Genomic DNA, 11,592 nt, shown 5'->3' with positions numbered 1-11,592 from the left:
ATCAGGTCATGGGTTAAAAGTTGACCCCATTCACTTTTTTGTGTAAGTAAAAACGTAAAAATTTGTGTTTATATTATTTTTACGCGAAATTTTTACTAATTTTTACTTGTATTTTAACATGTATCACTTCAATAAAAACATGAAAACATAAAATTTTATGTTTTTACACTAATTTTTGCCAGCAATGCACGTAACCTCATTACCGAACAAATTTTGACTTTGCGTACGTTACATGTGAGAGCAAAGTAACCAAAGAAAAGAAAAATGCACATTAGAGACATCACTCGGTACTCTACTCAGTATCACCAGTTTGTGTATCAACTAATAAGGTATAATAAATAAGCATGTTTTCCCATTCCATTTTCATTGTAAAGAAAGCTGAATATACATCTGAAAGAACCACTTGATCTTTGTTTTTGTTTTTTTTTTTTCCTTTTCATCCTCTTCAGGGTTCTCATTTTTAGCTCTTTCTCTTTGTTGTATATTTCTTAGAAGAAAAGTAATGTTACATATTCCGGGTTTTTGCAGTTGTTGCAAATAGCATTTTTCTCTTGTTTCCACCATAGCAGTTTGTAACTGCATTAGCTTTGAAGAAGAAAAAGGCTTCTGGGTTTTGGTGGGTTTGAGCTAAAGTTGCAAAAGTTGTTGGCTTTGATAATTGTTGACTTGGGTGGCAGTAATGGAGGGAAGTGATATATACAAAGCAAGTAATAGTCTACGAGGAAGCAGTTCTAGGAGAAACAGTAACATGGATGTTTTCTCCAGGTCCTCGCGGCATGAAGAAGACGATGAGGAAGCTCTGAAATGGGCTGCACTTGAAAAACTTCCTACTTACAATCGTTTGAGGAAAGGGTTGTTGACCACATCTCGTGGAGTCTCCAATGAGATTGATATAACTGAACTTGGGTTTCAAGAAAGACAGAAGCTGCTAGATAGGTTGATCAATGTCGTTGAAGAAGACAATGAAAAGTTTTTGTTGAAGCTCAAGCAACGAATTGATAGGTAAGGAATAAGGATGCATTGCTCTTACTTCTATGCTCTTTGATTCTTCAAAGTTTTTTATTTTTATTTTTTTAATATTCTTCTTTTACAAGTTAATAATCTCATAATGTAATAAGCTCTCTCTCTTTGCCACGTTTGTTTTTCAAATTCTGTCAGAGTTGGGATTGATATTCCAACAATAGAAGTTAGATTTCAACACCTAAATGTTGAGGCAGAGGTTTATGTGGGAAGCAGAGCTTTGCCCACTTTCCTGAATTTTGCTACTAATATGGTGGAGGTAAATTTGGGCAGATTCTAGCTCATTAAAATTTGTGTTTCTCAGTTAGTTTTGTTGTTGTGTTTCTTTGTTCTACAATTAGTCTCATTCTCTAATAGTCTTTTTCTCTTTGCTCTCGTAGAAATTCTTTGCTTCTCTCCATATTCTCTCAGGAAAAAAGAAACATGTGACTATCCTAAAAAATGTTAGTGGAATCATCAAACCTCGCAGGATGACACTATTACTTGGTCCTCCAAGTTCCGGAAAGACCACACTCCTTTTGGCCTTGTCAGGAAAGCTAGATCCAAATCTGAAGGTGAGAAACCATTCCTCTTAATTTTACAACTTCTTATTGTTTTCATTCGTTGTCTATTAGAAAGTAATAGTTTTCATCCAATTTGGATGCCCTTGTGTCCTCAAGGTGTCTGGGAAAGTGACTTATAATGGGCATGGAATGGACGAGTTTGTACCTCAGAGAACTGCTGCATATATTAGCCAGCATGATGTTCATATTGGAGAAATGACCGTAAGGGAAACCTTGGCTTTCTCAGCAAGGTGCCAAGGAGTTGGATCACGTTATGGTTAGCCATTTTCTATACCAATCCTTTCCTTTTTTTCATCATAGTAATTTTTGTGTGTGTGGATATTATCCATTGGTTCATCGATTACTTGACTAGTCTGATTCGAGCTGAGTAGAACTATATGAGAGAAAAAAACTCTCCTTACCAAGTTTTAACATAGCTGCTTTCTCATTAACTCGAACTCGAGATCACTGATTAAGCTAGAACAACCTCTTACCAATTGATCCACGTATTTAGTGGTCATCATAGTAATTGTTTCATATCATATTTGAGGTGTAATATTAGTATAACAATTTAATATTTATTTTGATCCTCAGACATGTTATCTGAATTGTCTAGAAGAGAAAAAGAAGCTAATATTAAGCCGGACCCAGATATTGATGTCTTCATGAAGGTGGGAAAGAAGCTATTATCGATCTTTATTGCAATAAAACAAGCTATTTCTTTAGCTTAGGATATAATGTCTTTGCATTTTATGTACCAGGCAACTGCAACTGAAGGCCAGGAAGCAAGCCTGGTAACAGATTATGTACTGAAGGTAATAATAGAATAAGGTTCTCTCATGCTTTAAAGTTTCCTAAAATTGTCTATGAAGTGAAGTCATAAGTTATTTACTTTAAAATTTTGCAGATTTTGGGGTTGGATATATGTGCTGATACTATGGTTGGGAATGAAATGCTGCGTGGTATCTCGGGAGGACAAAGGAAGCGAGTTACTACAGGGGAAATGCTGGTTAGACCAGAAAATGCCCTGTTCATGGATGAAATATCCACTGGCTTGGACAGTTCCACAACTTTTCAAATTGTGAACACTCTTCGGCAATATGTTCACATTTTTAATGGAACCACAATTATCTCTCTGCTCCAGCCAGCACCGGAGACTTATGAGCTTTTTGATGACATTATTCTTGTCTCTGATGGTGAAATTGTCTACCAAGGACCCCGTGAATATGTTCTCGACTTTTTCGAATCTATGGGTTTTAAGTGTCCTGAGAGGAAAGGTGTTGCTGACTTCCTTCAAGAAGTAAGCCAAAGTTTATCTCATGTTTCCCTCATTTGATATTTTTTATGCAGGTTATGTAAATATATGATACAATCTTACTCTTCCTACAGGTAACTTCAAGAAAGGATCAAGAACAGTATTGGGTGCACAGAGATGAACCATACAGGTTTGTAACTGTAACTCAATTTGCCGAGGCATTTCAATCATTCCACATTGGAAGGGGAATTGGAGATGAGCTTGCGATTCCGTTTGACAAGTCTAAGAACCACCCAGCTGCATTAACCACTAAAAAGTATGGTGTTAACAAGAAGGAGCTATTAAAGGCTAACTTCTCAAGAGAGTATTTGCTTATGAAAAGAAATTCATTCGTTTACATCTTCAAGCTATGCCAAGTGGGTTTCCAGCTGCTTTATATAAATAAATATTAATAATTGTTTGGCATACATGGTTTTGACTTTTGATTTTTCTCTCAATGCTTTTTAGCTTGCTACAATGGCAATATTTTCAATGACACTCTTTCTACGAACTGAGATGCACCGGGATTCCTTGAATGATGGAGGTGTATATGCTGGTGCTCTATTTTTCTCAGTAATAATGCTCATGTTTAATGGAATGGCTGAGCTTTCAATGACCATTGTAAAGCTTCCTGTTTTCTACAAGCAACGAGACCTTCTATTTTATCCTTCATGGGCATATGCCATTCCCTCATGGATCCTCAAGATCCCTATTACATTTGTAGAAGCTGCTGTTTGGGTATTTCTCACCTATTACGTGATTGGATTTGATCCAAATGTTGGCAGGTAAAGAAGCTTTTTTTATATGTTTGCAACAAATGAACACTAGTTCTGCTTGTCTGCTTGTAGTGTTATTTATGGTGTTAAGTCTCGTTTTTTATGCAGATTGTTAAAGCAGTACCTTGTGCTAGTATTGATAAACCAAATGGCTTCTGGATTGTTTCGAGCTATTGCAGCATTGGGAAAGAACATGACTGTGGCTAACACAATTGCGTCCTTTGCACTTCTCATACTTTTTGCATTGGGCGGCTTCGTTCTGTCAAGAAGTGAGTGCAAGTAGCAGATGTAACAAATTTGTTGCATTTATCACATAATAGAATTTGATATTAATGCTTCTATCATTTCATTGGCAATGAAACAGAGGATATCAAGAGATGGTGGATTTGGGGTTACTGGATTTCGCCTTTAATGTATGGGCAAAATGCTATAATGGTGAATGAATTCCTTGGAAATAGTTGGAACCATGTACTTTCTTAAACTTGCAACTTTAATTTACTTTCAGTTCAGAAATGTGTATACCTAACTCATTTGCTCTTCAATTACAGTTTACCCCATATTCAAATATGACACTGGGAATTCAAGTTTTGGAGTCTCGTGGGTTCTTCACAGATGCATATTGGTATTGGATAGGGATTGGAGCATTGATTGGATTTATGTTCCTTTTCAACATTATATACACTGTGGCTCTCACTTACCTCAATCGTGAGTATCTTCACACATTTGGTTATTTAAGATTCTTGTGGTGATGCAAAACTTTATTAGCAAATGTACATGATTTTTGCAGCATTTGAGAAGCCACATGCAACAATAACTGAAGAATTAGAAGGCAATACGCATAATGAAAGAGACAGAGAAGTTGAATTACCGCAACTAGGTGATCCATCTTATTTATATCTCTTATGAACACTCAGTGCATGCATACTCTTTTCAAGTGTGAGTTAGTTAGTTAGTGATTCCTAATACGTGATTAGATTAGAAGCTGAATTTTTTTTCAACTGTCATGCAGAAAGATATGGAAGAGCTAATGCTATTGTGGTTTCCAACAACAGAGAGAGAAGAGGAATGGTTCTTCCTTTTGAACCATATTGTATCACCTTTGATCAAATTTCATACTCGGTTGACATGCCACAGGTAAGTCACTTCCGAAGTTATAATTAACATTTGGGTTTCTAATAGTGTTTTTAGTTCAACTTAGCTTTAGTCCAAAACAATTTGAACCCTAACTCTTGGAATTTCAACTCACAGGAAATGAAGGATCAAGGTGTAATGGAGGACAGGTTAGTGCTTTTGAAGGGCGTTAGTGGTGCATTTAGGCCTGGTGTTCTTACAGCCTTGATGGGTGTAAGTGGAGCTGGCAAAACTACTTTGATGGATGTTTTAGCTGGTAGGAAAACTGGTGGGTATATAGATGGAAGCATAAAAGTTTCTGGCTATCCGAAAAAGCAAGAAACATTTGCTCGGATCTCTGGTTACTGTGAGCAGAATGATATCCATTCTCCTCATGTAACTGTCCACGAGTCCTTGCTTTACTCAGCATGGCTTCGTTTACCAGCAGAAGTTGATTCCAATACTAGGAAGGTTAGTTACTTGCAGCTCAAGACACCTTATGGTTTTTCTTTTTACTTTAGTAAGGTCCAAAATATTTTCAAAGTTTAAGTTGTTTATTAATAGAGACAACTAATTTTTTGAACTTGTAGACTGACTGTTCTTACTTTTGGATCTAACAAATTGTTGTAGATGTTCATTGAGGAAGTCATGGAACTCGTGGAACTGAAACCATTGAGGAACTCACTGGTTGGTTTGCCAAGTGTAAATGGTCTTTCAACTGAACAACGCAAGAGGCTAACTATTGCAGTTGAATTAGTGGCTAATCCATCCATAATTTTTATGGACGAACCAACTTCTGGATTAGATGCAAGAGCTGCAGCAATTGTTATGAGAACTGTCAGAAACACTGTTGACACGGGAAGAACAGTTGTTTGCACTATCCATCAGCCGAGCATTGACATATTTGAAGCTTTTGATGAGGTGAGAGATGCTATGATAAAATGATGTGTTCTATAGTTCTTCCTTTGTTGGACTTGAATCTGATACATATTACATGAGATTCTAGTTATTCTTGATGAAGCGCGGAGGGAAGGAAATATATGTTGGGCCATTGGGTCGTCATTCTAATCAATTGATCAAGTATTTTGAGGTTGGGTACAACGTAAATTCAATATTATTACAGTGGATAGCCATAATTCTTCTTGGTAATCACTTCTTTTCTAATATTTTCTTTTGTCCAGAGCATTGATGGGGCTAGTAAAATCAAAGATGGGTATAACCCAGCAACTTGGATGTTGGAAGTTACAACTTCAGCTCAAGAACTTACTTTAGGTGTTGATTTTCATGAGATATACAAGAACTCTGAGCTATATAGGTAAGTTAATATGTTAGATTACGAATTTATTAACTATAATACCTATGATCATATTCATAAAAGTCTTAGATTGTTATACATTGTTCTTCAGGAGAAACAAGCAACTTATAGCAGAACTGAGTAACCCAGCTCCTGGTTCAAAGGATCTTCATTTCCCAACTAAATACTCCCAGTCACTTTGGGTCCAATGCCTGGCTTGCTTATGGAAACAACATTGGTCATATTGGCGCAATCCGCCATACACTGCTGTGAGGTTTTTCTCCACTACTATCATAGCCTTGCTTTTAGGAACAATGTTCTGGGACCTCGGAAGCAAACAGTAAGTCAAACCTTAGTAATTTAGAAGTAAGACATATCAAAGTTAGTAAATTTTGTTGTTCCACTTGAATTTAATTCCTTTTGGTGACTTCCAGCTCAAACAGACAAGACCTGTTTAATTCCATCGGTTCAATGTATAATGCTGTTATCTTCCTTGGGGTCCAGAATGCTGCTTCTGTACAACCAGTGGTAGCAGTTGAAAGAACTGTCTTTTATAGAGAAAGATCTGCGGGAATGTATTCTGCCTTACCCTATGCACTTGCACAGGTAATAAAATCACCATCGTACAAAAAGCAATTGTACGAGTTGACATATATATCCATGTTAACACTACTCATTCCCTTTTGTCACAGGTTATAATAGAGCTACCTTATGTTTTTGCCCAATCTGCAACATATGGTGTCATAGTTTATGCCATGATTGGATTTGAGTGGACTGCAGGAAAATTCTTTTGGTATATGTTTTTCATGTACTTCACATTGTGCTACTACACCTTCTTTGGCATGATGGCTGTGGCAGTTACCCCAAATCACCATGTTGCTGCAATTGTGGCTGCTGCATTTTATGCCATTTGGAACCTCTTTTCAGGATTTGTCGTCCCTCGACCTGTAAGTGTTGCCAACCTTTGAATGCATTGAATAATATCTATGCATGGATACAACAGATGTATTTATGTTGATGCTTACTGTTATTTTCCATTTTCTCACCGTTCTGACAACAGAGAATTCCTGTATGGTGGAGGTGGTACTATTGGGCATGTCCTCTGGCCTGGACCATATATGGGTTGGTTACATCACAATATGGAGATATAACCAACATGATGGAATCAGAAAATATGTCAGTGCAAGAGTTCATAAGAAATTATTTTGACTTCAAGCATGACTTCATAGGAGTTTGTGCAGTTGTGGTTTTTGGGACCGGAGTGCTGTTTGCATTTATTTTTGCTGTCTCAATCAAGATCTTCAACTTCCAAAGGCGATAAATTAGACTCTTTCAGCCATGTCCAAGGATTCTTTACATCTTCAAACAATTTGATTTTTTACTTTTGTGTGCCCTATTAATACTTATATCTATCATGTTCATGCTGCATTTTCCTAGGAAGCTTACTTCCCCTCTAGTTCCAATTTGAAGTTTCTTTTATAAATGTAGAAGCATGTCTTCAAGGCATGACTTTTGAGCTACTCATTTATCAATCAATGTAAAAGTATGTATTGAGGCAAGCCTATAAATCACTTCTTCATTTTGTCTGATTTTAAGAGAAATAAAGGTAACCGAAACGAATTGAATTTCAAAGGATAGTCTTCATTCACAAGCTCTTTGATATTTGTGTGATTTCACATAAAGATCCATATAGTCCCATTAAGTAGGCACGGAAACACTGGACTAAGCTAGTCTTCACCTTGAACAAGTCTGGTCTATTTCTCAAACACACGGCTTGGGCCTGAACTATTACTTGATAAAGCCATTTTTGTTTAGGCTTGGCTTGACCTAAAAGCTTATTTAAAGATTTACTCTGCATTAAGGCTTTTAAAAAGGTCAGAGGCCAATGAGCTAGCACTTTTAAATAAGCATATAGACCACTAAATATAGACCTCAGGCCTCTTAATTATCCAACAAGTCAACAAGGATATAGTACTGTAACACAAATCCAAAAAGTCTCAGGCATGAAATTATCCAACAAGTCAACATTCAACAATGATATAATGATATATTACCCATAACACAAATCTAATAGGCTCCTGCCTCAAATTATCCATGAATACAGTATTAATATCAAATCCAAAAATAGCAGTACAATGCTAATTGTCACAACCACAAATAATAACATCAAATCACAGAATAACATAAATGGAAGCAAACAAAGACAAACCTGCCAAAAGTAAGCAAACAAGGCACATCAACCAGCAAAAATAGTAATCAAATCCTCAAGGTGATCTCTTCTCGACGATCAGGCACTTCAAAATAAGAAAATAATTCGTCATTAGACCACAAAATAAGGGAAAATTTGCTATTTCTTTTCACAAACATTAGCAATTGTGAAAAGTGCTGTCATGCATGATGATAGATCAGAAATATTAGCAAGTAAATCAGAAATTCAAAGTAAAATACAAAAACAAGAATTGGAAACACACACTATATATACAGTTGTAATATTAGCAAATAAATGTGGCAAATAAATGAGGATGGGGTGGTTGTTATAGTTTGTTACAAATTTCCCATCAATTTTGCGGGATTTAAAAGGTTAGTGGTTTGGAAAATACCTAAAATTATTGGACCCAAAATTGAAAGCACACTCCAACCCATCTAATAAAATGTGGGCCTTAATTTTTTGAGTTCTTGCTTAATTAGTTTAGTCGTTCTTCTGTTGCATTTGTTTTTCTATTTTTTTCTTCTTCCACTTATTATTATTTAATTTTTTTGGTAACATGAATGAAACCAAAGTGAGGAGTGAACAAAAGTTGTTTCCATTATTTACCTATTAATAATTTTTATTTTATTTTTACACGTGGCATTTTGAAATTTTTAAATCGCCTGCTGTTGTATAACTTTAAACTCTTAATTTACTATTGAATTTTCTATTTTTTTCCTTTTCAGTTTCGGGACAATTTTCTATTTTGTTTTCTCCATTTCATGTGCAAATACTTTAAAAATAGGAAAGTTAAATATTCTTGAGAAATAAAAGAAAAAAACCGATCTTTGGTTTTTTTTTTAAGTTATTTGTCACTTTAGAAAATTTAAAAGGCATTCATTATTTTTTTTTAATTTTATCCTTATTTTTTGGTATCTCATCTAAACATTGATTGTATAAGACGATAATTTAGTTAGTTAAATGAAATTATATTTTTTAAAAATCAAAAGAATTTAATGACATTTTTTTAGTCTTATTTGAAACCTTAAATGATAATTATTTTGGAAGACGGATTAATTAAAATTTTGATCTTTGTTACTCAACTTGAGAGTATAAAAATGGGTTTGTAGAGTTGGGCATTCCATTGGGAAGTGCATGGAAGGTTCTTGCAGGATCAACTATGAATAGAAGAAAGTATACAAATAAGACAACATTCTATCGTTGGCGATGGTGACGGCCAAAACTCAAAAAAATTAAAATATTACTATTTTAATAAATAATTATGAATACATAGTTATTTTGAAATTATCTATGAATTTATTGCACTCATTCACGTTCAAATTAAGCATGACTATTCATGCCCAAATTAGACGTGACACCCAATGCATTTACGCCTAATTTTTAGGCGTGAATCATCTGGTGTTGACACGTGACAAAAAAAGTAAACTTACTAACCGTAAAACTTTAGAAAGCCAAAACTTTTGACTCGGGTATTCGAATGAGGTAATTCTTTTTTTGATTCCACATAACTTTTCAAGATCTACGCAATGCCATCTCATTTGATATATTTTATCTCTCACAAACACAATTCAAAATTGCAATAATTGTATTATATAGTGTATTACCAAAAAAATTTAAAAAATTATTATTAATAAGAAAAAAAAAATAAAGATTTAATTTGTGATTTAAACTCAAAAATTAATTTGAAAAATCTGTATTAATAAAGAAAATAATTAAATAAATATTCTAAACACTTAGTAGAATATTATATAAATTTGTATATATTTTTATAATTAAATAAAGAGAAAAGTGTTTGTCATTTCAAATGACAGAAAGTTATGTCATTTTAAGAGAGATACAGACACAGAAAATTTGAATTTTAAATTAAAAAAACCACTCACTTTCTCTCTTCCATGATTTCTGTTTTTCTGTGTCTATCTCTCTCCTAAAATGACATAACTTATGTCATTTAAAATGACAAACACCAAACCCTTAAATAAATAACCTTGTACACTATTTTTTTTTCAAACACTTGGTAGAAGTATATATTTTAATATGACATTAAGTATCCTTATTTATAGATCAGTTAATCCACTTTGGTGCCATCTTTATAGTATCATTGTTGCAAATTTGAATTGTGTTTGTGAGAGATAAAATATATCAAATAAGATGTCATTGCGTAGATATCGAAAAGTTATGTGAAATCAAAAAAAGAATTACCTCATTCGGATACCCGAGTCAAAAGTTATGGCAAGTTTTACGGTCAAAAGAATTATCACTTTGTGCCATGTGTCAACACCAGACGAGTCACACCTAATTTAGACGTGAATGCCTTGGGAGTCACGCCTAACTTAGGCGTGAATAGTCATGCCTAATTTGGGCATGAATGAGTGCAATAGATTCGTATATAGATTCAAAATAGCAACTTATTAGTAATTATTTATTAAAATAGTAATGTTTTAATTTTTTTGCCCCACAACCCTACATAGAAAAAACCAAAACATGTAACACAACCTTATCGGATGTAACTAAATATTTGTAATTAATACTACACAATAATTTTCACTTTTTATCAGGTAGTCTGTGCCACAATATTTGTAATTAATACTACACAATAATTTTTAGCCCACTTTCAAAAGTGAGGTGAGACAAGCGCTCACTTTGCCACCTCTGCTTACTTGGTCGTGCCTACGTAATTGCTCTCTTGAATTTTTTTCCAGTAAGATGATTCTTTTCTTTGAAAAATTATTCTAAAACCATTATACTTTATTTATTTATTTCATATGGTTTAAATATACTTTTATTATTATTTGCTACACTCATTTTTAATTTAATATTTATATATAAAATTTTTTAAATATAGTTTTTTGTGCACAATCTTTTTTAAGTTCGTGTATATCATTTGTTGCCGTTAACATTTTAAATTTAATAGACAATTATCCATGCTCACCTCTAATGGTGAGATTGCTAGAAAAATATGATTGGTTGTTAAGATTCTAGCCTGGCTTCGCAAAGATTGGGAAGTCAATTTTCGATTTGTCTCACGCGAATGCAACAGGTGCGCTCACTGGCTTGCTGGAACAAGAAGAAGATTGAAGGTTAAGGAACAAGTATATAGACTTGTCCCTCCAGGATTGTAGGAAAATTACGAAGATGATTTAACTAGAGTTTCAAGCTTTAGTTTTAATGTCCCTTAATTTTAGTTTGTTTGTTGTGTTCTAGGCTAGGCCCTCCTTGACTACTATATAAATAAATAAATAAAAAATAAAATAAAAATGAACATTCTTACCAAAAAATTTAATGTTACAAAAATTATTTATCAAAAGGATGTCGGGGCACCATCTTGATCATTTGTTTCAAAACTCATT

The 11,592-nt window shown here is 34.1% G+C and overlaps 1 protein-coding gene across 2 annotated transcripts; it reads left to right on the top strand.

Annotated features, from left to right (window-relative positions):
- The first annotated feature begins 679 nt into the window (after positions 1-679).
- LOC133298599 (pleiotropic drug resistance protein 1-like) lies at positions 680-7,452 on the top strand. 2 transcript variants are annotated; one of them, XM_061497931.1, is made up of 22 exons: positions 680-1,002; positions 1,159-1,279; positions 1,401-1,574; positions 1,680-1,839; positions 2,157-2,233; positions 2,324-2,377; positions 2,470-2,862; positions 2,952-3,233; positions 3,325-3,641; positions 3,741-3,901; positions 3,997-4,100; positions 4,181-4,337; positions 4,420-4,509; positions 4,657-4,766; positions 4,881-5,213; positions 5,373-5,663; positions 5,749-5,832; positions 5,924-6,057; positions 6,149-6,376; positions 6,471-6,642; positions 6,729-6,983; positions 7,097-7,452. In XM_061497931.1, the coding sequence occupies exons 1-22, from the start codon at positions 680-682 to the stop codon at positions 7,355-7,357; spliced, it is 4,281 nt and encodes a 1,426-aa protein (XP_061353915.1). In that variant the 3' UTR covers positions 7,358-7,452. The 2 variants fall into 2 exon arrangements, with proteins under 2 accessions (XP_061353915.1, XP_061353914.1); XM_061497930.1 differs by having other exon boundaries at positions 4,642-4,766.
- Positions 7,453-11,592: the final 4,140 nt, after the last annotated feature.

The sequence above is a fragment of the Gastrolobium bilobum genome, unplaced genomic scaffold, assembly GCF_033153095.1.
Source record: "Gastrolobium bilobum isolate Gb01-03AN ecotype WA unplaced genomic scaffold, APGP_CSIRO_Gbil_v1 utg517232, whole genome shotgun sequence".
Classification (NCBI taxonomy): domain Eukaryota; kingdom Viridiplantae; phylum Streptophyta; class Magnoliopsida; order Fabales; family Fabaceae; genus Gastrolobium; species Gastrolobium bilobum.
Note: the sequence above shows the minus strand (reverse complement) of the source record. Positions and strands in the feature narration are given on the sequence as shown.